General features: G+C 41.6%; 1 protein-coding gene across 2 annotated transcripts; it reads right to left on the minus strand.

Moving 5' to 3' along the window:
- Positions 1–238: 238 nt before the first annotated feature.
- On the minus strand, positions 239–27840 carry igsf9b (immunoglobulin superfamily, member 9b). Of its 2 annotated transcripts, XM_026344155.1 has the most exons (23): positions 27703–27840; positions 27303–27445; positions 21165–21260; positions 19033–19239; positions 11807–11953; positions 10348–10499; positions 10037–10154; positions 9540–9681; positions 8983–9128; positions 8700–8842; positions 8469–8609; positions 8246–8362; positions 8001–8151; positions 7597–7708; positions 7317–7492; positions 6957–7183; positions 6564–6648; positions 6290–6460; positions 6114–6150; positions 2566–5970; positions 2244–2413; positions 1852–2063; positions 239–1651 (listed from the first exon to the last, which is right to left on the minus strand). In XM_026344155.1, the coding sequence occupies exons 3-22, from the start codon at positions 21223–21225 to the stop codon at positions 1864–1866; spliced, it is 6108 nt and encodes a 2035-aa protein (XP_026199940.1). In that variant the 5' UTR covers positions 21226–21260; positions 27303–27445; positions 27703–27840; the 3' UTR covers positions 239–1651; positions 1852–1863. The 2 variants fall into 2 exon arrangements, with proteins under 2 accessions (XP_026199940.1, XP_026199942.1); XM_026344157.1 differs by lacking the exon at positions 1852–2063 and having other exon boundaries at positions 27303–27840.

Genomic DNA, 27840 nt, shown 5'->3' on the forward strand with positions numbered 1-27840 from the left:
GCCTGGATGGTTTAGACAACGGGAGAGGAATGAGTATAAAAAGACTTGACAGGTGATTGCGGCTGACATGTAGTCCTGCCATGAATATTAAGCTAATTAAAACTGTGTGTGCGTGTTTCCTATCACACGCTTTTACTCTAGGTACAAAAGAAAAACAAAATCACTGTCTGATAGCTGCAGAATAAAACAATTTATTCATTACAAACATATAAAAATGAGAAAAACAACAAGGTGACAAGATATATAAAAATTTCCAGTTTGTACAAAACTTCCAAAACCATAATCAGAAATGCTCACTCTATATGAAGATTCTCATTTGGGTTATATTAAATCTAAATGTTGACTCTCCCCAAAGTATAGCTACAAAGACATCTTTAAATCTCTGTCAGGTGATGTACAAAAACAGCCTTTTGCCATTTCTTAGTAAATACAAAACAAAAATAGGCTGTAGGATAATGGGCACCAAATTCATAACAGCAGACTCGTAATTCAAACACAGAATCAAAAGTCGATTAAATATTCACAGTGTTACCTTCACATCAGTCATGTGAATTGTAAACAACGTTGCATATTGTAGCTCACCTCAATAAATACACAGAAATACTCGTAATGTGAGCAAAACGTATGTAAAACCAGGAACAAATGTCATTTTCTAACCCTCTGATCAGTTTTGTTTGATTAAAGCTCAACTCTCCCGCAGTCGACCAACTAGTTACTTACGACATCAACAAAAATAAGGCAAAGATTATTTTCCCTGTGTTTCTTATCAAGTTTTACAGTAACTCTAATTTCATCACAGAGTTGGAGTAAAGTCGCAGTTTCTTTTCTTTTTTTCATCTGATGAAATGATGAAGAGAACTATACAATACAAGGACAGGGTTCATTCACATTAAGGTACATATAAACATTTGTACAATTTTAACAAATACTGGGAGGCTATTTAAAGTGATGTGACTAACAAAGATTCAACATGGGAACGTTATTTTAACAGATGTATGAAACAAGAAATGAACCAGCAGGTATATCACATTGGCAAATAATGAAATTCTTCTTTTACAAATACTGTAAATAAATGTTTAAAGTTAGGAAAGTTATGTTACAATGTGTGATAAGAGCTTCGTGTCATGGTATGAGTATCATAAAAGTTGCCTTGGTAAGATCTACAAGTACTAATATTAAAGTACTTTTTGCCATATTCAGAGGGAGGTGAAGGGAGATGGCTTTGAGTTGGGAACACAGGCAACCACAGCCTGTCCAAGACTATCTTGAACAGAACAACTGTTATTAATCACCCTTCACAACCTTTATTACGTAGAATGCTGCTCGCTTGTTTTTTTTAAGGCAGGTCTTTCTTAAAGGGGCCCTGTGTGTCTGATTGTCATGGTTCAAAAGAAAATTCAAAATCCAGTTGCACAAAAAAAAAAAAAAATCCCTTGTCAGCTTCGTCATGCAAAAAAAAAAAAAAAGTGATTGTATAAGAAAGAGTTTGTCACATTTGATGGCATACAGCATACTGTACTGTCTCTTACTTTTAATTGCTTCACTTTAATCTGCTGTAACAAAGGATATAAACGTTTAACAACTGTTCACAGTGAGGCGTGTCTGTGTACAGGACCACAGTGCTGCTGTTTGGTTTCTGTCGTAGAGCTACCTGTGAAAGACAGAGAGCAGAACAGCATTAGAGAACGGTCCTCATAAAGATAATATCAAAATATTCAGACTTTAAGTTGAGCATTAGACATTTTGATATGCACAAATACACTGCACATGGATGGATACAATAGCAAGCAGGAAATGGCTGCAGGCGGGCAGATAGAAAGAAGAGGTGAGAGGGCAGGAAGAATAACGGACCGAGTTAGGCTGCTAGAGGAGTGCTGAGCTGGAGTCAGAGTCTGAATCGTGGCCCGGGCTGTAAGAGGGCTCACGGGAGCAGATGGATTCCTGAGCCCGTCTGTACTCTTGGTACTCCTGGCGGAGAGCGTTGAAACGCGCCTCACTGAGAGAACGGCTGTACTGGCAGTGAGGTGGGTTGGAAACTGGAGGGCTGACTGAGGGAGACGGGCCTGGGGAGGGCATCAGGAAGAGGAAACATATGGATGGACTTCATGGGACATGCTCACAATAATCACAGCACAGGGATACAAGATGAACATGCAGCACCATCACGTCAAGCGTTAGACTCACAATGAACATATGCAGCATCAAAAACATCACACACATCATGTGAAAAAAAGATCAATCACCTTTCTGTCGCTGGTCCTGGAGGCCCCCAGTCTGATCATATCTAAGCTCCCCCCTGTTGCCCCGAAAACCCATTTGTGACTGATCAAACCTCGTGGCCTCCAGGACCTCCGCGTCCACACAGGCATCAGCAGAGTCCCACTCATAACTCTCATCTACTGATGTGTTCCTTCTAATAATACACACAAAGCAAGAGGTCAGAGAACAGTGATCACAAACAAGAAACAAAAACAACATTGGTGTAATTTGGCAATATAAAGAAATCCCTCTGCCAAGGAGACACTCCAGTGTGTTTGTTATTGTCCAGGTGTAGTGGCGGTTCACCTTTTCGCTCTCCTCTCGGGCAGATCCATATCAGCTCTGAGCCGCTCGCTCTCCTCTGTGGTTTCTGGGGAACTGAGCAGTGTGGGAGTGATGGAAAGGGACTGGCGGAAGAGACCAGCACTACCTCTACCACTGCTCTGACTGGCATAACTCACCCTCCCTCCCTCCCGAATCTCTGTCTCCCCTCCCCTCACCATCACTCGCTCTGGCTGTCTATAACTCTCTGCCTCCCTGTGGGGGAGGGATGCATAGTAAGGTGAAGGCCAGCTGATGCCTCTAGGTAGGTAGGATCTCGGAGGGCCCCTCCTGGGGTCCATGGGTCTCACGCTTTCCCTTCTGGATCCTGGCCAGTGTTGGTACTGGGGGACAGGGATGGACGTAGGCATGGGGACATATTTATGCTGGGCAGACCTCAGAGTTTCTTGGTAAGAGGGAAACCACCGAGGGGACTCTGGGAAAACAGAGGCTTGCCGTCGTGGATCAGAGGGTTCCAGCATTGGGGAGACTGAAGTTTGTCTAAGAGGGTACGCAGAAGGACTGAGGTAAGAAGGACTGGCTAGAGATCGTTGTATGTAATGAGGCCTCTCTAAGCTCCCCATGGTGGGGCGTTTGACTGGGGCATACTCCCTCCAAGAGGGGCCTGGTCTGGGAAGGGAAGATGGTGTGCGACCCAAACTGTAGGACTTCACCCTGACGTCTAGGTTTGGGGATTCATCCCAGTAACATTTCTCAGAAATATAAGTCCTTGGGGTCTCGAAGTGCTCCCACCTCTGTGCACCTAAACTGATGGATTTCTTTAGGAAAGGACGAGGTTGTCCAATGCCTGAGAGTGTCCTACAGGGGCCTATGCTCAAGGATTTCTTTAGAAATGGCACAGGAGCCTGACATATCCGTGATGCAATGTTATTAGCCCTGCTGCCCTGAGAAGCCTGTCTTTGGGATTGCTCTGATGAAGACTCATTACTCTCTACAAAACTCTTTGAGTGTTTTGACACTATATCCGCCATGCCTCTTGCTGCACTGATCAAGGTGTGAGCAGACCTGCATACAAGTCTGGACTCAGGTCTGTCAGTATTTTTATTCCCAATTCGAATTTGTGTTTTCTCATCATAGAGCTGCCTGCTAGTTTTTTCTGGACCAGGTGACAATGGTCTTGTATCATGTGGAAATCTTACTCTAAGTGAAGAATCTCTAGATTCCACATGGGGAGGGCGTTTAAAGTCTTGTTTTCTACTAACGTCAACGCAGGCCTCCGCAGCCCCTGCAGCCCCAGCAGAATTCACTTCTTCGAAGCAGACCTTTTGGTCTGAGCTCCTCTGACTGTTTTCCTGAACATGAACCTCCCAGTTTCTAGGGACTACATCAGGCTTAGCTACCCGAGATTTTTCTGGTTTCAGTTCTGAACTTTGTTCAGCAGTGTCTGTGACTTCAGCTTCTTCTGTGTGCTCATCCACGCTCATTTCAATGAAACCCGGAAGGCTCAGGTATTCAAGAATTGCACTTGTCTGCAGTGGGGACATTTTGGGAGATTGGGCTGCAGGATTGGTCTTGAAAGAGTCTGACATTCTGGGGACAGAAAATTGAGACTGGTCACTCTCGACCTCTTCTACAAGAGTAAGTGTTGAAAAAGGGCTGGGACTCTCAGAGAAAACACATTTGTCACTCCTCCTGGAGCCTGTTCGTACACCCTCTCTTTCTAACTCACAGTGTAATCCAGAGCTTCGCTGGTCATTCCCACCCTGAGTCTCTCTGTCTTTGGCTTTTGCCTCTACTTCATCATGTTTATAGGGTAAGGTAGAATAATTTGAGGGACTAGGATCCCTTGTGGCTGTGTTGTTTACTTCTACTGTTCCACCAGGCTGATTATATGGTGCAGAAGCTGAACTTTCAGGCCTCTCACTGTCGACTGATGTGCTTCCAGCTGCTGAATCCAAGGGCTGAGTACCTGCATAAGCATATGAATGTCTCGACATTGCAGAAACATCACCCTCCTGTATCTTATCCTTTAAGACCTGCTCAGTCATGGACTTCCTGCATGTGTCTGTCTTTCTCTGAGATGAACTGTCTCTGTCTGGTGTTTCTAGACACAGAGCAGGGGGGATTTCTAAGGTGACGTCAGTGGAGAGCATGTGGAGTGAGGTATTCTGAGTGACTGGAGACTGTAATGAATCAACAATAAGAGAGTCTGCCGAGGTTGCCCTGCATATACGGGGATGCTGTGACCTGGGTGATGTGGTCTCCAGGGGGCTCTGTACAGGAATGAGGCTGGTGACAGATGATACAGGGCTTATGTCCCACTGTATGTGAGACCTAGGAAGCCGGTCCATTGGACTGCTGGTATTCCCAAAGTAGCATGCCCTCCTGTAGTCAGATACACGATTTGTCTGACCAGGAGGCCTGTGTTTCTGTCTTATAGTAACAGCCTGTGGCTTCCAAACAGGTTCATCCGCTGACTTAAGTGCATCCCTCAGAGGACTGTCTGTCTTATTAGACTGGTGCTCATCTCTTGAGCGACCACAGCTTCTCTGATCAGCTGTATAACTCTTCAGCTCCCTTTCCATTTCTTCCCGTTCCTTTGCCAGTTGGACACACTTGTTAATGCTATCCATCTCTAGTTCATTTTCAAGTTGTGAGACCAGAGTGCTGTTATTAGTAAGCTGACTTTCCATAGGATGGTAGCCTGAATAGTGAGGTCTGTCTTTATCTCTATCCAGAAGCTTTGTTCTCCTGCCCAAACTGGGAAACAGATCTTCAGTGTGAGCCAACATGCGACTTCTCTTAAGAGAATCACTAGGTTTTTTCTCACTGTTGTCTGAATAGAAGCTAGCTCTTTCCAACAAGGCCTCTGAGCCTTGCTCATCGTCAGAATAAAAACAGCCATGACGGGAGAAGTTTCTGGCCATAGCCCGTACTCTACCAGGGGAAGATGGAGGTCTGCTCAGTTCTGGGACATCCACCGTGAGAGGGGAATCTTTCCTCTCTCCCTTATCTGAGCTCAAGATGCTTGACTTTGGAGAGTCCCTGAACGATGTCCGATTGCTCCCTGAGCCACTTGGCCCACCGTTACTTTGCAGGACGTCCTTCTTCATGTTGGTCTTATTGGATGGACTGCAACCCTCTAGCAGTGGCTGGACAATGAAGCGTCCATCTGGCCCTCTGGAAATTGACTCCAGAGCGGTTGGAGAGGGGGCCTGAGACCCCAGGTGACTCTCAAAGAGTGTGTAATGAGGCGGTGGAGAAGAATTGGACAAGAGCTGTTTCCGCTGGTCATGGTATTCCCCACGACTGCCTTTATCAAAGGAGGATCGATCGGACTGTGAAGAGGAGGAGTTAGGGAAAAAGGGAAGCGGTGGACAGAGCTTCAGCTTTAGGACACTGTCTGGGCTGCGAGGAGGCGAGCGAGTTCTGAGGACAACATAGACAAGATTAAAAAAGTTATAGAGTGTTGTAGATACAGGATAAGTAAAACTGTACAATAGCTTAATCGCAACATGAATCAAGGAACAAAAATATTTAATTAAACGTGTTTACTGGTCTGGTACACTTACTCTAGACACGAGTTCTTCTGGAAGGCAGATGGGAGATCTAAGAAAAGGTGAGTAAGTATAGGTAAGTAATGAAAATGTAAATCACACAGTTTAAATTGTCCAATTATAATATCATCTAACACAAGTCAGAAATCAGTCAGTTTGTGTTTGTAGTGTCTTTAAATCAGATGTTTTACCTTGTCTTCTCTTTCTGCGCTGACGCTGTCTCCTCTGATTCATACAGCATGCTGCCACTAATGAGAGGATGATGGCCACAAACAGAAAGCACACTCCTCCTAACACACCAGCCAACAGCGGCTCAGGGATGACTTCTAAGAAACGTGGAGGCACAGGGTAAATCTCCATCCCTGCAATCACAACACAGTAAATAATAAAATTTAATTAATGTAAATATGCTGGAACTCTTAATTTGTATGTAATGCTTATAGTAACGAATGCAAAGACTCTTACCTATAGTGGACACATTGACAGACTCACTGGGTTCACTGAGTAATTTGTTGCTGCAAGACATTAACCTCAGATCATAACTGGAGTCCTGAAAAAATAAAGATTAGCCATTTGATTAAATCTGAATTAATATGTTTGGAACTTAAAGTCACTTTGTCATTACACTAGCATGACATTTTGGCACTGTGGCTACAACATTTAATTTATGTCCAGGTTGTGAAAGCAAAAAACATATAGACTACACTGCTTTGGAAAGTACACATACAAATGAACAAATAAACTGATCATGGGGCATCTAAAAAGGTTAAGCTGAATCCCAATGGTTGTACGTTGTCTCTCTCTATACAGTTGACAATCAAAAAATTATCTTTAAAACAGGAGTAAACTGTTCATTACCCTTAGCAGTCCTTGCACAAGTAATTCACTTTGATTGGCACTAATGTTGCTGCTGAGAATGACCCACTGGCCCTGATCCCTGCGGGCCTGCAGCACATAGCCCGTGAGGGGAGAGGATGGAGCCTCAGGGGGCAACCACTGAAGAACGACACCTTGCCCTGTACAGTTAGCTGACAAGAGTAAAGGAGGATCCAGGATTGGGAGAGTGGTGTCTTCTGTAGGTGTTTCTGCTGGCCCAACAGATAAGAAGATCCAATTAAATAATATACCATTGTACAGTATAGGTCATAATGTACTGTTTGGACATAATCATGCAAACATAATTAGAATGAAAATAAAAAATACATTCCATGCACAGACCTTGGGTTTGCACAGAAACAATTTCACTGAAAGGACCAGAACCAAGTTTATTTTGAGGTAGGACACTGAACTGATAGTCAGTGCCGGCAAGCAGCCCCGTCACCAGCAGGTAGTTTTTGGATGTAGGAACAGGCAAAGATGCCCATTCATGTTTTCCCCGGGATGCCTGCTTTACCCTGGAACAACACACAACAACCAAAATGAACACAAAGAGCATAAAACAAATATGATCTTTGTTGACAGCAGAACTGTGTCACTATGTGCATCATATGGTACTAACCACACTGTGAACTTCTGGGTGAATCCACCATCAAAGCCAGGAACCCAAGACACATTGGCCTGGTTCATCTCTCTAGTTACAGATACTGAGGACACAACATGAGGACTGGTGCCTAAAGACCAGAAAAAACAATAAATGCAAATACATAATCATATTCATAAATCACAAAGTAAAGAATTATGATAAGGGGAGGTTGCCACATTTCAGCACAGCGAGAAAAATACAGCGTGTGCAATTTACACACTGAAGAAGCACAGCCATAATACAGGTGCATTTTCCCTGTCTGTGACAATTTGAACTAAATAAAGGAAACAGCTCACTGATACGGATATGCAAAGGACATTTTTGGGTCAAGCATCATATGTCAGCATCTTGATGTATCAAAAGAAGTTCAGCCCACTCACCCAGCACCATGACCAAAGTGCCTGCACTGACAGTAGCTACACGATTAGTGGCCAGGCACTCCCAGCCCCCATGATGATCTTTACTAAGGGGATGCAGCAGCAGGGAGCCATTAGTCAACACAAAGTATGGTGAGCGAGGAGTTGGACCAATCTATAAGAGATGATCGAAACCACAAGTTACACAGGGTAGAAATTAGGAGTGTTTGTAAAGATCATTTGTCTTAATAGAAAAGCTTCTCCTGTACCTTGCTCCATGTTATATTTGGAGTTGGGTCTCCAATGGCTTCACAAGGGATGACTAACTCTCTGCCCACCTCCTGGAGATACTCAGCCCGAGGAGGCACTCGGAACGATGGGGGGTCCTGAAGTAGGGAAAGGGCCTTGTTATGCTTGTCCATATCTAACTGTTTACTCACAGTAAAATGTTTTCTCTGCAGCTGAGGACAGAAACAAGAAGCCCAGCCTTACCTGCAGAATAACTTGTGTGGGTTCAGACTGGCCCATAGTGCCATAACTGTTATAGGCAGTACAGGTGTACATGCCCACAGCATTGTCATTGGCTGTTGCAATAAAAACCGAGCCCTCAGAGTTCACCATCCAACCAGGAAACTGGACAGGTTAAAGGAGATAAAATATCTAATGAGATACAAGTTACCTGTGTGAGTTATGTGATTTCTTTTTTCATGGCATATAACGTACATTGTCAAGATTCAAGTCACTCCCATCTTTGGTCCAGTTGACATAAAGCACAGGTGGATCAGCCTGAACCGGACAGACAATGACTCCCTCCATGCCTGCAGGCAAATATGTTTCCCGAGGCATTCGACCTACACGTGCAGGGTCTAAGATAAGAAGAACAAACTTTTAAAAACAAGAGGTTTGAAAAAAAAAGAGGAATGCTGGGAAATACTCCCACTCTCTGCAACAGAGAGCAGAGAAAGCATTACCAAAAATGGATAGATAATTGAAAAAAACCCTTTACGTTTCACTTTCAGATGTGCAGAGGCAGAGGGTGGGGTCAGTATCCCGTTAGTTGGGATACAGGTGTAGTTGCCAGCATCTTCTGGGATGAGATTAGGGATAAGAAGTGTTCCATCCACTAAAATCTTCACTCTGGACTTCAGGGACCTAAAGCCAGATAAAACAAAGCAGGGTTTATTTTATGAGGTGATCAAACTGACATTAACACGAAGACTCTTTGTTGAAGGGAGGTGTGTCTTTATAGAGGTTAAAGATCAGTGCATCAGATGTCACTTCAATCTAAAGAGCCAACTCCTTTGTCTCAGGTTTATAGTGTGCTCATGACCGCATTATATAACAGTCTTAAAAATAATCTAATTAGAAATGATTGCATTAGAGGAACGCCTGACTGATCCATTGTGTTCGGCACAAGAATACCTGTACAGAAAAATCCTTTAAACCGAGTTCTTGGTATTCCATTTAAGTAACTATGCATACTGTGATTCATTTGTGACACATCTAACTCTGTTTTACATTTAACAGCAAAAGTAGGATTGACTTTTAAAGACCTGAACTCACTCAATATGATAGACGTTCTGTCCTTGTTTCACCCACTCGTAAGTAAGGTTTGAGGGATATGCATCGGCCTGACACTGCAAAATTGCATCTTGGGACATGTTGAGAGTGGTATCCTCTGGAGAGATGATGATGATTGGAGGACCTTTTTGGCAAAGTGGAAAAAAAGATGCAAATATTATATTATATTATTAATGTATAGTGACAAAGTCAGTCATTATCAGACTTGAAAAGATCAAGTCTTGAATCACTGCATAAACAGAGACTGTAGGTGGCAGTATAGACTATAAAACCAAGATGCACTGTTAAGAAAGGTTCCCTGGGTTTTCAGTGCCACACCAAGATCTTTACACAGTGTAGGAATGAGAAGACAATTCATATGTCCTTAAAAAATTAGTGGATGATGTCACTTTCAAAAATATTAAAGCTGTATTAGAGTTGTATTATGTATATATGTATAGATTCTGTCTCTCCCCAATGACTGACAGTTCAACACTGACCTTTGACCTGCAGCTGCATAGAGTGGGTGAGGTTCCCCTCTGAATTGGACACGTGACATCTGTACACTCCTGAAATATTTCTTGTGACAGAGGCCAAAGACAAGGTACCATTGAGTACCTACAATGGTTTAAAGGAGTGAGAAGGATCAAAGAAAAAGAGAAAAGTTGGAGGAAGATCATGAGGCAGTCAAGGAGAGAACAACAAAGCAGTTTGCTTCAAAGGAACATCAAAGCTACTACTCCTACAGAAAATGCTAATTATAAAGTATTTAATTAAAATACTGCAAATGCCATCTGTTAATCCTCCTCACTTTTATTTTTTCATGTTTCTCAATTGGGCTGTCATCTTTATGCCAGACAACAGTTGGCCGGGGGTTGCCATGGGCTCCACAGCTGAGAGTCAGCGAGTCTCCGAGCAAAACCTCCACAAAAGTTGGTGGTTTCTTGATAAACACAGGTGGAGCTAAAACAAAAGACAGCACAGATGGAATAGTTATTTTTATTTACATATGTATATGGGACAAAGAAGACAATACCTGTACTAATGTAACTTTGAGCTCTAAATGCAGAAGTTAACATCGGCTTCCAAGTAGATATGGTCTCTGTGAATGGTCAAAGAATGGCAACATAGCAACAACAAACTTTAAATGCTGTGAGTAGTGTGAGGTACCACATGGCACACCCCAGTATAGAAGAGCTCAGTTCCAGTTGGCTTGATGTTTTGACAGTTTATCCACATGATCCTAGATGAGATTTTGTTGCAAGCAGTTTTATTCCCTCTGTGTGGAGGTGGGCATACACAGAGTATAGGTTTCTAATTGAAACTGTTCACAATATGATTTACAGATGTTCATAGGTAAATGATACTTAGGTAATGTCTCCATTACGACATGTTTTTGTGCTCTGAATATCACAAATGGAAATGGAGCACAATAACTAATATGCCAACAAGCCTCAGTAAATCCCACTGAAAGTATATGGACTGGTAAACCCTATTGTCTAATATCTATTTTGTACAGCACTGTGCCTGAGTTAAGAAGAGCAAAACACAACACTGCCTGGGGTTTTGTGTTTCATTTTCACTGGAAGCATCCATGCTTAAAATACATGCAGTCACTGGTGTGGAAAAAGGTTTGAATAAAATATATCTATATATATCATTGTCTGTACAATTCTCTTTGTCAACTCTTTTCTTGAGATTACTACTTAGCATATTCGTAGGTAAAATGTAGTCATATGAAATTCAAAACACACACTGATATAATAGAATTATTTACAAGAAAGGTGTTCAGTGTTTTTGTTCTGCAACCTGATGCAGCACATGTAGGTCCTTCATTCACTGTAGAATAATCATATCATATCCCCGCTTTACACTGTCAGTAAAATGACTAACTTTACTGTACTGCATAACAAAGGAATGTGTGAGACAGACAGTGAAAAGTAAGTGTCTAAAAAGATGCAGATTTAAGCATTAAATCTTAATCTTTAGCCCACACAAACACAGACCGCTTTCTGTTATTCTCTCCTATCCTCCTACACTGACATCAGCTCACAGCAGGTTAAGTACAGGCAAAGACAAGATGTGATCATCATGTGCACAGTACGTCACACAGAACCTCCTCATAAAATAATATTCAGACTGTTCAGCTTGTTAGGGAATACAGAGACCCATCCTGGCCTCACGCTGTGGCTGTACTAAATACGGACAGTGCAAGTGATGAGTAACGAAAGGAGCAGCTCCCGAGTCCCTAAAACCCTGCAGTGCTGCACCTGTGATGGAGAGGAAGGTCCATGTGCCATTACGAAAGTCGTCTGTTTTGCTGTCCAGGAGCAGGATGCGGCATTCAAACCATCCCTCATCCTCCAGGGTCAGGCGTTCCACCAGCAGAGAAGCACCCTGAGTCAGAGACACTCGGCCTGTGGGAGGAGAGGTGAGAGTAGAAGGGCAAAGAGGAAAGGGTGAGAAACAGAAAGAGAGGGGGTGGGGGGTGGGGGGGAACACACGCAGCCAGACAGGCAGAGTCAGCACATGCAGGAAGAGGGCTTACTGTGCAGGGGACACAGGCATTCAGTGTCACAAAGGCCACAGTCAAAGTCAGAGACTATATGCAAGCAAACAAATCCTTGCACAGAGTGAACATCAACAGTAGCTTAGCTGTAGCAAATAACCAACCATGTAATTAAGATTTATGAAAATAGGGGAAGTGGGAAACAAAAAAATGCAGCTCTGAGGATGAGAAGTCAGTGAATCTAACTCAGAGTGCAAACACATGAATCACTCAAGTGGTGATTGTAATGCTATGGAAGATTACAGATGAAGATGGTGTCCTGTTATTTAGGGTTTGGGTGGTGTCGGGGCACTAGGATGAGCCTGGAATACTCAAATGCAGCTTCATTAAATCACTAAAATAGAAAATGTATTCAAGCCTGTTTACTTCTTTCTTTTTTTTATTTCAGTTTAAAAACTAATTTCTACAACAGATGCATAATGAAATGAGTCACCTGTTTTTGTTCAACAGTGTGGGGCATTAGGAAGAGATAAATGTGAGGCATGGCAGATGCATGCTCTGAACACACTTGTCTGTGAACACCCTCAAACATACAGATGGATCCCTGCACAAGCACACACACAGACCTCCCTGTCACACACACCCATACCCCACTCCCTCTCCTCCTCTCTGTACTTCTTACAACTCCTTGTCAGGCTTTGAAACTTGATCTGCTGGTTGCCTGGTGACTGCAGCCTGGTTTTCAGGATACTGAAGTTACCCTTTCCCACCCACCCCCTCTCCTTTTATTCTGTCTCTCAATTAACTCTTTTTTTCTCTTCAATCTCAGGGCTTTAAACAACGGGAGGATGCATGCGGTGGGGAAACACACACGTTGCTCATACCAGGCTTTGGCAAAAGAAGTTTGAAAGTAAACAAGGAAATGTGAAGAAGTTTCCAGCATACCATCATTCCTGTTTGCTGCAAACAAGTTGCTAAGATGATATAGGCAATGGCTGCATTGCACAGCATAAGCAATGCAAACAAATTGAAGCCTCTTTCTTTAATTTTAAGGTTAAGCACAAACATAATCTCCTCCTGTGTAGATACAGTATATGACATGAGAGAAGTATTGAATGTCCTACAACCTTGAAGCAACAATATCATAAGAAACACAATATCCTCACTATTCACGCTGGTTTCGCTCCAGACAGCAGTGTCTGCATCAGTGCCTTAAAGCTACGAAATTCATTTAAGTCTATGCGTGGCCTTAAGACAGGGTGAAACATACTGAGTGTAAAGAGAGACAACAATAGCTAACAATTAACCCTGCATTCCTCACTGGGGCAGTTGCTGTGCTTCTTCATAGTTAGGTTTAATGATTGACTGACCTCCCTAACGACAGGCCAGTGTTTGATGGGCGGTGCTCACTTAGAGGCTCCATAAAATGAATACCTCTGATTTCAGGTCAGCATCTTTCAAACTACTGGGCAGGGCTGCGAAAGGGGAAATGTGCAGGCAGATGATAACAGGTATGAGGACAACTTTAGGCATTTTCCTCTTATCTCTCCATCAGGGAACCCTGAGCTGCCCGTTTTGTATGCAACAGGGAGTTACCAGCACTGTCTAACTCCACTGCAGACAAGGAGGAAAAACACTTCCACTTACAAAATCATGTGGCTAAATATTATGGGATACTTAGGGATTACTGTGGCTAATAGCCCCTCTTGACTACATGACTACAACACACCCTTTGGAAATCACACTGGCTGACCATGGGCACACTGACCTCCTGGGATCAGCAGCACATGGGTGTGTATACATGTTGATTTTCAAAATTTGGTGAGTGCCCTGCTCCCTGGGTCTCGAAGGGGGATTCTGGTTTTCCTGTTGAACACTTAACCCTTTCCCCGAGCCTCCCTCCTGCCCATCACTACAAAGACACGGCAGCCCCCCCCTCACTTCTCATTCTCCCAGGTTACCATAGTGATGAGACCAAGAAAAGCCCGGGCTGTAGGTTTAGATTTGAATTCAGTTGCTGTAGAAACACAGGGGAGCCAAACATGGATAGGGGTAGGCTGGTCACAAGGACGAGGGGGAGTGGGTTTCTACTGTCAGAGATTTGAAAAATGAGCAAAAAATTGTCTTGGGTCAACAAGCGAGGCAGAGAAATGAATGAGAGGTAGAAAAAGAGAGGGCTTTGTTTTTGCTTCAGACTGTGGAAAGACAAAAGGCTGACGCGATGTAGAAAAAATTGCTTTATTTTAATAATATGAATGTTGAATCTTTGGACTTGAACTAGAATCTCAAATGGCACTCAGCAGGTGCTCTGCCTTTTTAATTTTAACAAAAAGGATTTTCTCTCTGACAGACTGATGCACCAATTAAACTTAAATGTGCTGAAATAGCATTAAAAATTTACTACATCAGTAAAAACCCACCATGTTTCTAAATGAATCCAAGTAGACTGAATGAGAGGTTAGGGAGAGGTTACTTGGAACGTGTGCAACAATAATGCACTGGCAACCAATGAGAGGTTGACCTTTTTGACCTCTATGCTTCGTAACTCCCCAGCAGACACATTCATCACTCCCCCCGGTCCTACATAAGCACAATGTCCACGAGTCATCCTCAAGAGACAAACATCATTTGGCTCAATGGTGGACACAGAGGATGACAGAGACAATAGCTGCTGCTCCTTTCTAGTGTCTACCCTCCTCCTCCTTGTCACTGCTTTTCCTCAAGCAGCTATCACATGACAGCTCCAGTCTACCTTAAAATGAGCGCCCTTGTTTCTAACAGGTCGAGCTGCGGTGCAGCCAAGGGTAGAAAATGGAAACACTAATCCACTGGTGCTGTGTGAACCTCTAAGATGCACCCCCCTTCATATTGGTGAGAGTCAGGTTCTCACCCAGTGGGTGGCAGGTTGCAAATAACTAAGCTTTCAGAGCTGGTGCCACTGGCCAGGAGCTGGTCTTGTCTCATGGTTTCTGATCTCCTATTCTTATATCTCCTGTTTTTGTTTTTTTTTAAGACAGTGATATGACTTTTCTGCAAGTAAAACTACAGCAACACAATAAAGCTCAGAAGAGTTTGTACCACATATGTTTTACCCAAATAATTCTTCTCACTGTAACTTTAAGTTACACTTTCATTAGATGCAGTGCTGTTAATTTTGTCATTTTTACCTCCAGGATTTTATTTTTTTAATGTGTGATTTTTGCAATGGGCATTCCAAATCGTCCTTACTGTCACAGCAATACATGGGGTATAGTGAATTACATGTGATACAATGGCATGAGTAAGTGCAGAGGAAGACAGATTATTCTGTTTGGAGAAGCATCAGCACTGCTTTTCTTTGTCCATCCGTATGTGCATAAGAGAGCCTAGCAGAGGTGCATTATGGGATGTGTTTTGATTTGAATACAATCATAAGTCTGGGACCAGCCCCATGCCTGTGTCAGCTAACCCCTCCCACTCCCCCAAATTTCTCTCTTCAATCCCCGTCTCCCTAATCAGTTTAACCCTCTTATGAATAGCTCTTTGTCGTGAGATAGATTACAGTTAACTTTGTCCTTCTCTCTCTGTCCAGCTCTGTTAACCCCTACACCAGAAGGCACCCTGAGCTCAGGTGCCAAATTTCCCTACAGGATAAAGTCGACTCACCTTGGCCATAGAGCAAAGTACTAATTTTACCATTCTTAAAATTTGAAGTTTGGCACAATGTGATTGTGCTGTGGTATTTTAACTGTTTTCCAAAAAAGAACTCTGACAATCAGTGAGAACCAGCACTACCGAATATTGGCAGCACCGATAATAAAAATACAACGCATATCCCACAACATTAAGTGATGTTACAGCAGATACCCCCCTACAGTTCACAAAGGCAATACAAAGAGGCTTGGACTTCATCTCTACAGCAGAGCAGGATTGAATATGACCTACACATAGAGTGGCACTGAGTCTCAACCTCTTCATATAAATATTGCCAGTGACACACTGTTAGGCACCTACAGACTGTTAGATTTCAGTGAACTTATAAGCCCACTCTAAGCTACACTGTGCAACATGGATCTAATAAAATTTGGGTTTAACATCAACTTACACGCATGCAGACAACTGAATTGAGGGCTACGACACAATAAGTTGTAAACTACTACAGTAGTAAACATTGAAGTCTTGTGTTGTGTTGATCAGTGCATCATTTCATGTCATATTCCAATTGGTTGTTTATTAGCATCAGTCACACTATGAGACGATCATCCGTCCTATGTCTGGCTGCAAAACTGCATAATCTGCTTGAAAGCTCTTTCACAGTGGGACATATATATTGTCACATGTGGCGATCTTTCATCTTGGACAGCTGAACATGAGCCTTTGGACATCCTTTATACTGGTCTGCTGCTCTAAAGCATGATACACAAAATCCCCCTGTTCTAGACATCTTTTCTGTGTCATTGTTTGTTGTGAATCATAATAGCCTAGTTGTAGCAGAAAAACTGGTTGGTGATGAATGAAGGTGATCAGTTTCATTCTTTGTTTTGGCTATTTTCTGTTTTTAGAGTCATCAAAATGCCTAATGTTCGGAGTTCGGACTTGTGTGTGTGCACTGGTAGGTTTAATTGCGTATGTATGCAGCTTTTTCATGTGTGAGACAAATTCAGGCTTTAATTTTTCCAGTATCTAGGGGTCACACTGAGAGTGTGATGAGGGCCTGCTGAGATCTGGGGGATGTCCCATTGTCGCTCTGACCTCAGGTCAGGCTCCTCTGCTCACAGTCTTTACTGATTTACTTCAGCACACTGGAGACATTTGATCTAGGCCTGCAACTGTAAACCTTCCTGACACTGCAAGACTTGAATATAATGTCTCAACAAATACAACTCTAACAGACTATAATAGTGTGTCAGTCCGAGTTTATCCGGCTGTTTCCTCTTTGTTGTGAGTCAACTAATGTTCTTCCCTGCAGGGCATGCTGGGTGTGAAACAGAGAGGAAAAGGGATGAGGGGTACTAATACTTTCCTGGTTCATTTTAGGTAGACAAGAGAAGTTCTCTGAGAGTTAGAGAGGCTGGTGTGAGGTTGACAGAAAGACACAGCTCTGAAGTTGTGACACTCCTCAAATACAGAGTGCATTTCAAATACACCTGATATCATATCAAAAATAGTGGGTTTAATGGACTAAAATAGTCATCTAAGATATTGCTTGCTCTGATACTTTCATCTCAGTTTCTAAAATTGTCCAATAGCATCAGTGAGTTTGATACAAAGCAGCAGACCAAGGACAGGCAGCATTTGAGAATGCTTTTTATGGTTTATCTTAACCTACTTAAATGTGTGGCATTTGCAATGCACGAGTCCGAAAAGACGAACAGCAAAACACTAAGTCTAACGCCTTATTTAGCTTTACTGGAAGAAACTATTATGCTGTAAATCCACCTCAGTAAAGGTGTCTACAATGTCCATAATTCATTTTCTTGATCTTAAACCTTGAAATTTAAATCATTGTTGCTTTCAAGATCCTGCTCTTAGACAAGTCAAGACAAAGATCAGGAAATGGCTGACTACTTGACTGCCTTGTGGTTAAACCTAAAATCCCCCAACATTTTAATTTGAGGGTAGAATACATTAGACCCACAGCACTGACATGCTTCACATGCTGCCATCTGCCTCCAGTGGGAGGGGAGATATGAGGATCTGAGACAGACAGGGGTGAGGCCCACACCAGACAAATACACACGGGGAGAAGAAGAAGCTACTTGGATGAGTAGTGAAATGTTTTGACCTAAGAAGAAGGAAGTCGAGTTGTCATGACTCAACTTCCAGACAAGGGATGAATATGACAAAATACTGGGACATGCAATGTTGTTTACATCATTGGCCACTTGTGCATCAGATGGCTGCCCTTATACAATGAGATGCTTAACGGCCTGCAAGAATGTTAACATGCCGAACACATGTAGCCCAACTGCCAGGTGGAGGCAGCCTGCTTCAGCTACTGTAAACCTTTAATGTAGATCTTTGTCTTGATGCTGCAAATGTGTTTCTAAATCAGAATTATTTATTTTATGTTAGATGTAACATATGTAACAACAAATGCAGAGCTTTTTAGTTATTTACATATACATCTCAGTGACCCAGTTGGGACAGTATGGGATTTTGGGTGTCCTAGTAGTGGTGTTGGCTTGGGTAGGTTGTGATACCCCTCTTTGTCTGTTGTCCTCTAGTAGACAATAAAGGGATTATAGGAGTCCAGCAAGAAAACTCCCATTATTCCCAATGCTTCATCCATCCTCCTTCAAGCACAACAATCTGCCCTTACTGGGTCACCCCTCAGCATACTAATAAAACACTGTCATCAGACCACCAAGCCCCCACCTACACTCCTAATCCCCCCATGCACAGTGTTACTGGTACCCCTTTTTCCTGCTCAGCTACCCCACCCCCCTTTAACTGCCTCCATTAATGTATTCTCGCCCTTCCCTTTCTCCCTGCAGTAGAACTGCAGCCTGGAAACACACAGGCTGAACACCAGCAGTAATTACAGGGACTGCGGTTGGGATGGATTACCTATTTGGGGTATTGTTTCATCCAAACTTCCCCTCCCCAAGTCTTCATAAGTACCAGTGTAACCTCCTTATGTCTGTCTTTGTCCACAAAGGATTGATGTATGTAACTCCAGGTGAAAGAGAAATGTTGCCACATGGACACCACCCCTTCCCTTACTAAAATCTAGCAAGTCATAGTTAGGGAAACCTGCCAATTGGTGGTGAGCCTCTTGAATCCTTTCTGAAACTAACTGTTATGATAGCAGCTCCAATTCTTTATCCTACTGACAAATGTTTCCAAAGTTTGCAATAGGACTTTTGTGCAGTCAGATTATTAAAGCAATCAAAAACATTTTTGAAGAAATCATGTTTCAAGTTCAACTAACACATCTTGTTGCAGATATGATTCATTCATTTTCTGGAAGGAGTGTGCAACTGAACACATCTGAATAACTCTTACCCTTGTAGTTTGGGTGAACACGAGGAGCATACACTCCAAATTTGATGAGGATGGGAACGTTGTAACCAAGGCGCACCCACTCCACCACATGTAGGGGAAAGAGGTTTGGGGTTGAAGCTTCACTGGATGTATGAGTGAGACTACAGCCTAGCTCTGCAGAACCTCCCACTCTAGCACGAACCAATGACGCCACACCTTGAGACACACCTGTAAACAAGATATTATCAAGATCAGCATAGCATTTTCTCATAGAGCAGAAGGCAATACACAGTACAGTGAATACACACATAAATCATGTTCTATAAGGGTCCAGGAAATATGAGCCTTTTAAAGAGAATTATGGCTGCGAGAGGGGTCCGATTAGCCTCTGGAATTTTTCTGGTCATTCATCTCTGTGAAATTTGTTTGCTATGTTGAGAACAGTTCATAAATGTTCAATATTTTGGAGTGAGAGCATACAGCTTGACCCTGACAGGCAACAAGAGGGCAAGACACAGTAAAGTAGATTGGAAAAAGATTAAGAATGAAGTAACAATTGACTCATAAATGCGCCGTTGAAGTGGAATATGAATGAGCCACTAAACATGACTTCCCTAGAGTGTTCCCTGTTAAAAGATCAGCCATCAGAGGGAATGTAAAACAATCACGTGTCACTTGGTGACAGGATCATATAGCCACAAAGCCTGCAAACACAGCAATCCCATTAGTGACACCTGGAGCAGTCTCTCCTCTCTCTCCCTTGGTGCCATGTGCTCATGTGGGTGTGTGCGCAACTGGGTGCCAGTGTTTGCTTCGCTACTCATCTGGCCTGGTGATTACTTTAATCTCAAAAGGGGGGGCTGGCAATACACTCATGCAGGGCAGCAGGACCCTCTGTGCACTCTCCAGTCAACCTCCCACCACCCCCTGGGGTACACACATGGTCTGCAGACCAGCACAATCAATCCCCCCCCACTTCCAGCCGCATGCACGCACACACAAGCGTGCCTGAGGTAGGGGGTAGTATAAATCCAGGATTGATCTAAATCCACACCCAGAGATATTATTTAAGTTGGAATTTGGCCCCATTCTCCATAGTCATGTGTGTTCTGTAGCCCCTTCTGTTTACTCTCACCAATGTAAACAGAGCTGTGCCAGATTCATCACTGAAACTGTAACAAATATAGGCAGCTAAACTGCAACAGATGCCAAGCGCTTTGCGGTGCTTTATCATAACAAGGGGACTCTATTTTACTGGTGTTGGTAAACAATAAACTTTTGGTAAAGTTATACAACCAAATGGTGGACAGACAAATGGACCAAGACAACTGGTTGTCTTACAAACAAAAAAACAGTCAATCAAGTCTTACAAAAATACATTTGTTGGGATATATGACATGATACTATATCAATGAAGGAACTTTTTAAATATAAAATGCATGTGTGGTTTTTAATCAATCAGCTAATTAAATTATATATATGTGGTTTTTAGACAAAGTCAACCAATTATTTAACAAAATGTTATATTTTTTTTCACTTACTATCACTCAAGATTTAGTCTTTATGACAATTTGCAAACTCTATTAAGCTACAAAACTATAATCAAAACCTTTGTTTCAAAGGTCAAAGTGACACAAATGCCATTATAATACTACATAATAGTGAGAGCTATTTACAATAAGTCTTTAAAGATCAAAGACAGTTACATATTAATAAAGTAATACCATCACAACTATCTAAATTTGATTCAACAAAGCATCATCATTCATAATCCATCCTGTAAACTCTATGTGCAAATCTTACTTACACATGTTGAGTGATTTTCTATGTCAGTATTACAGTATGCGTTACATAATTGACAGTGATTTGTACAAACATTTGCTTTGCAGTCTGTCACATTACAGTGACACTTCCTGTCACTTTCCTGTATATCTTTGATGCTATGTTTGCAATATAAACCCATTTTGTGAATTAACATTTTGTAAGCAGTTTCCTGAAAAAGCATTCTAGTGCTGACTTTAACTGAGACAGCTCATCACCAATAAATGCCTGTAATATTGCCGAAAACCTCGAAAAGCTGACAAGGAGAAATAAATTATGCAAATGCATTGTAAATGTATGCCATGCATCCATATTTGCATTAGCATACTTACTTAGCAAACAGATGGCTACAGCAGTGATGACAGCCTGAAGCCACTGTCTCCCCAGTCCCATGGCCGTTCGTCACACTCCTTCACACATCTCCCAACCTGAAAGAGAAGACCACACATCACATTTATTCAGAACAGTATAAAATACTACTGCAATATTCACAGATTTTGCTGCACAAGGACATCCCTCACATCCCCCACTAGACAAATGTAATCCCTGCAGTTAACATCAACTCATAATCCAGCAACTACACTATATTCCAGATGTTTCTTGGTTAACAAATAACTGTATTCTTTGAAAACACTTAATCTTCTGTAAAATTGCATGTCTGAGCTGTGGTTGGATTAGGGCAAATAAGCTACTCCAACAAGTGCTACAAATAGACAGTTGGGCACGAGATTGCTTAGATTCATCCTGTGGAGGTTTGCCTGCACGGGCCAAAGTGTGTGTGTGTTTACAAAGAAGACCTGGACAAGGCTCTAGGTGTACATACAGATTAACCTGTTGCTTGTGACTGGTCCAGCTCAACCAGAAGGTCTTGTCTCACAATAAATAGGCTAACAGCAACTGACAGCTGACACAAGCAATATTGAAAGATGCATCTCCTGACTCCAGATGTTATCTTATTACTAGAGCTTTAAACAGGAACTTAAGTCGACTAAACCAAGTGTGCCATACATACTTAAACTAAATTTAAATTAGACCCCATCATTTATAGTACATGTCAAGAAGCAAGTGTGGTTCACTTGACTATTAAATGCACAGCTCATATAAACACACAGCGTGATTTACAGATTTTCACTTCCTAATAATCCCCACAAAGAAGAGTCCACTTAAACAAATTATAGGCTTACTTCAATAATGTGAACAACGAGAACATCTCCAGCAACTCATGAGGCCCTCCACCTCAAATTGGTTTAAATTGTTGCCCTTCAAACATAACAGAAGATTTCGACCTCCCCCCTTAACTGGAGTCAGAACCCCTAATAACAACTTTCTACTTTAAGTTAAATAAATTAATATAAGAAGGGGGTGATAAGAAATAAGTTTTAGATATGAGATGCTGATATAATGACACGTACTTCAGAAATGCAAGATAACTGAATCATTTGACTGATTTGTTTAGTCTCCTAGCAGTAATGTTTGTAAACAGCATCCCAAAATAGAAAACCAGAAAGATGCATTTGACTCAACTTGCATTTGACTGACACAGGGTTGCAAGTCTTAAGGCTGGCAGTGAAGTACTCTAATAACTTTTGTTGAGCACCTTTCCAAAACAAGCACAAAGATGAAACCAAGGTTACACAACCACTGAAGTGGAGTGGGACAAAAACACATCAGAGTTGGATTTACAGTAAGTGCTGATAAAGAGGGTAGGGGGCAGGTCATGAATAATGGCTGAGGTTGGTAGTTTTTGATGGCAGAGTCATTTCAGTTCAGTGTTTGTAATGAGAAAAGGATTACTGCCACTGAGCATGCATTATTCGCTCAGTAGGGATGTCAAAATAAGCTGAACTTTCCTTATACTGGATTCAAAAAATAAAGAAACTGAAATAAATCTTTTCAGCCTAATCATTTGTGTGTCACCTCCAGCAGTCAACAGAATGATGAAAGTGATTTCACATCACTGCATCATCTCTGCTGCCATCTTCACAGACATTTTGAAGACATGACAGCAAAAGTGATGGGCAAATCCTATGAAATATCTATAATTCTTCGCCTATATAGATCTTGAATAAGTTCTGACAACCTCAAGCCATAACAAATCTCGTCTTTGCTCCTGCCGGCTCTGCTGTGCTTCCATAGAAGATATATAACTGGATAGCGGGAAGATAAAGACACACTGAGGCAACATTACATAGGAAGCCTGAGGGGGCTTTGTCTGCAGGTGCAGGAGTATACAGAAGATAACCAGGTTATTTCCTCAGGCAGCAGAGCAGCAAGAGGCCGTTTAATTAGCATGTACACAATGAGAACCTCAAAAAAGAGCCCACAAGTTTAAGCCAGACTTTGTATCACAAAAAAGGCAACAGCAGTACTTTTTGCTATTGTGATAAGTAATATTAATCTGACAAAAGCACTTGCTGATACATAAACAATTTTGATTTTCATCGCATAATAAACTTAAAACGAAAAAATAACAGTGGATTACGCCTCCCATGCAACAGTGAGGGCATGTGACAAGAGGTTACTCCAGGGGTTTCTGAGGAACATGGACATACTAAAGTCTGTTTGCAAGTCGCAAAAAATTTTGAGACTTTGAGACAATAATATTACCCAATATATGATAGTACATTCTGTCTGCGATAGACATCACAGGGGAACAGGCAGAACTCTTGCACTTTAATAAGAAGATTATTGGGATGGGATTTTGAAAGGTTAAAAGTGGTGACACAAAAAGGCCAATGAGCAAGTGATAACTACATAAAGACAGAAACCTTCACAGTCAAAGTTTACAAAAGGCATTTGTGAACAATTAGGAAAAACGAGACATAACTAAATATGTAAATGCTGCCAGAGCACAAGGCATTTAGCTCTGAAATGTGTGTGGATACCCTGTGACTGGTCCAATGTATCACTGGATTTCATTGACACAAATTGCTTTGGATCTTAGCCTTCTGGATGGTACATTTGTAACACCCAGACTAATCCCGCCCTGCTGTTTCAAGTGTTAATAGTGTAATTGAATTAGAGATCAAATGGGTGAGACAAATCAAGGGCACTCTGTCAGCTGGTTGTGCAGTGATCATCACTAGGAAATGAAGTCACTAAACGGTTAAGATTCTACAGCCTACTGTGATTCGACAATCGGTGCTGTCACTTGCTAGAAAGCTAGCAGGTTGTTTTTCCACATTTAATGGAGGACACATTCCACAAACTGCAACGTAGGTCTTGGCTCAGTAAAAAGGAAAATAAGGTATCATACACTGGCCTTTTATTACAGCAGTGTAGATCTAGCTCTGCTGTAGAGCCAGGATTTATCGTCCCAGTGTCTGGCAATACATTTCTCCTTTGAAAAAAGAACATGCATTGGATCTGCATTGGATTATGGAGATATCCTGTATACTCATGGAACTGCTACTTCCCGTAAACCACTGGTACTACTACTACTATCAACAACAGTGCCATTCAATTCATTACACAAGCCGGCTATCATACTTACCGCTGCGAGTTATAAAGAACGATTGGGTGGCTTTTCATGGCAATTTGAAGGTATCAGCACACCTATGTCTCCATCTATAAAGACTTATAGGCTGGCAACATATTTAATATCCTTAGTTGAGTTTAGCGTTTATAACCATGACACCTGATTTCTTAGAGACTGACTTTAAAAGTTCCTCATACCTCTGTCTGAACTGGAAAAGACTGGTTTACACTTTTGCCACTGCTGTAGCACAGCTTCATTCCTCTCAGAGATTCTACAATGTTTCTAGCTTATATTTCTATAAATATTTGTTTGACTGTTTTAATCAGTGTTGCTATATATGTGTGAATGTGATGGTTGTTTAGGTGGATAAATTGTATTGTTATGATCTTGCATATGTGTAATTTCTTTCAGATCTCTCTTGCAAAGGTGGCCTTGACTGAGATTTCCTGAATAAATAAAGCTTAACATAAGATAACATATTTGGTAAAACCAGTTGACTTATATCAAAATAAAAAAGATTCAAACCTTCAAAATTCAAATGTTGTTCAACAAAGTCTAAGGAAAGGGTTTGCAAAATCTTCATTTGGATGACAGGATGGATGGATTTTTTTGCATTAAAGGCAAGTAAGAAGCTGACGCCAAGCTGTAAACCACAACAGCTGGTATGTCTGACCTCTCCCTATAAACACTGCCTAAAACAAACTACAACAAACTAATCAGGAGACATAAACTGAATAATACAAAACTTAAGGTGCTCTTTGTAATGGGCTGCAATGCGCAGGAGTGAAAAAAAGCAAGGCATGAGTTTTTTCAGCAGTTTTGTACATTTGATATGTGACAATTAAATGATCACTTTCCCTTTTTAGTTTTCCTGTCTCCTCTGTCAATCATACAAAAGCCCACACTACCTATCTACTGTGTGTGTGTATTCTCCCTTAGTACCTAAGCAGAGCCATCAGTGGTGTTAGTGACAGATACAAGTCTTATAAGCAGCAGTATTACCCTGCTGGTAATCCTTGTTAATCTTGACAGAGGCCGTAGCTTCAGTTTAAACTACCCCGTAGCAGGAACTACAAGTGTCACAGACACTTTCCAAGGTATACAGGAAAATCTCATACAGAGGACAAATGGTTACAAAAATTTAAAACAATGAAATACAGCAAAAATAACAACTCTGTACAAACAGTATATGTGAGCTATGGCCAATAACAAAGACATGAGTTGTAAACCATCGATTCAACCACGACTGGTTGGACCAGCCTCCACAACACAACTAACAATTCATGGATTTTGGCCCTGGCACTGTAACCCAATTTAGAAACTGTATTGACCTTTACTTTAACTAAAGGAAATGAGCTGGGCACACATTGAGCACGAGAGTGGAATCCTAATCTCGTGAGGGGGGAAAGCCTACTTGTATATGGATTAACATAGTGATCGTTGATAGCATAACACATGGGATAACATTACTGACTAATGAGCAATGCCCGAGTTGCTGTTTCTAATTTACTCACACAGGGAAACTGTGTTACCTTTACTGTGCAATACACAATGTCTTATTTCAAATACAATACAATATCACAGGTCTCAGAGCAGGTACGTAGGTCTACAATACGTAGACCTCAACCTTTATTAGGACTGTTTTAACCACCCTTAGCCATAATTTACTACATTTCTCATGTGCATTGCATATTCTTCAGTACCCTGTGATCTTTGGTGTTGTGTTACTGACATGCATTCATGAACTTTAACTTTGCCACTAATAACACCAATCTGTAGTATTAACTTTTAACAACTCTTGTTTGCTCAAGCATAACAATTTGCCTACAGATCACAGTTGGCCTCATACAGTTTTGAACAGTATTGAATTAGTGAAATGTCAAGGTCTGTTAAATGTTGAAATATGTATATTGTGTCAAATGACACCAGAGTGGTATTGACAACCTGATTTCAACGATTCTGGGAAAATAATGCCCAGCTGATTCCTAACATGGCTATCACTGTTTGTGTTTTTATTGTTGGCAAACAACAAATATTAATGGCAAGCAAAACAGTGGACAAGCTGCTTAAGAATAAGGGAAGCTTATGCTTATGAAAGTAAAGCATTTTCCCTACCATGTTTTACTGCCCAGCACAAGGGATTACAGGCATCAGGAGTGATGTGTGCCTCTGCGCACCTAATTTCTCAAAAATCGTATTTGCTCAGTAGGGGTCTCTTCTTATCTTAACAAGCACAACACAAACAATGGCAGAGAAACCCTAGAGCAGAGAAGTCACATCATGTGAGACACCTGCAAAGAAACATCTAAAATGATGTGCTTTCTAGGACACTGCACCAAACATCAGGTAAATAAACTGCCCAGTCCACAAGCTCTTTATATCTGCACCCTTACAGTGAATCGAGATGCTCAATCCTCCATGTCACCGCACAGACCTCAAAACAGGTGCATCTTTTGTCTGAGTGAGTGAGTCTGACACCAGCTCAGATAAGGGAGCCTTGGATTAAAAAAAAACAAAACAACAAAGAATTTGTTTCATTTTGACTGTTTTTTATTCTCACTATTTTAATCCTGGGAACATAGTTCACTTTGGGGTCATTACAGTCTTGTTAAATCTATTCACTGTGGCTTAACACGAAAGGAAATACACTCATTTGTTGGGTCATGTGATATACAAAACATAAACAAAGGCATTATAACGCAATGTATCATAATTTTAATACACTACATTTTGCATGGAAACTGGGCCGTGAAAGTCAAACTAATGTTCCCAAAATATATGACTGTAATTATAAAAAGGGAATAAAAGATAACTAGTAGATCAAACAGGCTCACTAAAAGTGGCTCAAAGAATACTAGAGAGATGGTCGAGATTTCTCTCCAACCCGCAGATACACTGTGTTACAGACAACAGAGACAAACACAAGATGTTTTCTATGTTTAGCTGACAGGCCTGAAGAGGATGCTTTAGCTCTGCCTACACAGCTCCTTACCTTGCTTTAGGCACTTCTCACTTGAAGCTGGAAGTACAACCTTTCAATCCATTGATGCTCTTCTTTGAAACTCGTTATGTAGATCAAATTCAACACTTCATTTCTTGGTCTTCAGGCAGAACTTGTTCAATAAAAGAGGACCTCTAAAATAAAAAGAAGAAGCTGTTGGATAAAACGCATGTGGTCACATTTTTGTTCACAGTGCGTGCGCGGCTCAAATGAAAATAAAATGAATCCTCCACATCCATGGTGACCAGACGTCCTAAAAAATACTATGTGGTTTCAGTAAAATCCAGAAACCCAGGGAAACTTCTTGAGTCCGATATCAGCCCATTTAAAGCCCATTTAAACTTTCCACGACTTCGCTTTTAAGTCCGCAACCTTCTCTGTCCAAACTTACCGAAAGTACCATTACTCATAGATGAGAGGTTAAAATCAATCCTATGAACATGTAGATAATTGTCTCGGTCGACGCAGTGCACATTTATCATGAAATAAGAGCAGGCTGCAGGTTTAGTGTGAGTCCCGCTGTTGACAC

The sequence above is a fragment of the Anabas testudineus genome, chromosome 9 (assembly GCF_900324465.2).
Source record: "Anabas testudineus chromosome 9, fAnaTes1.2, whole genome shotgun sequence".
Classification (NCBI taxonomy): Eukaryota; Metazoa; Chordata; class Actinopteri; order Anabantiformes; family Anabantidae; genus Anabas; species Anabas testudineus.

Coding starts and splice junctions, on each gene's coding strand:
- igsf9b (XM_026344155.1), bottom strand. CDS start 21,225: ATGGGACTGGGGAGACAGTGGCTTCAGGCTGTCATCACTGCTGTAGCC. Junction 8,363..8,468: donor CCACACAAGTTATTCTGCAG/GTAAGGCTGGGC, acceptor TCCCTACTTCAG/GACCCCCCATCGTTCCGAGT. Junction 6,151..6,289: donor GCGCAGAAAGAGAAGACAAG/GTAAAACATCTG, acceptor ACCTTTTCTTAG/ATCTCCCATCTGCCTTCCAG.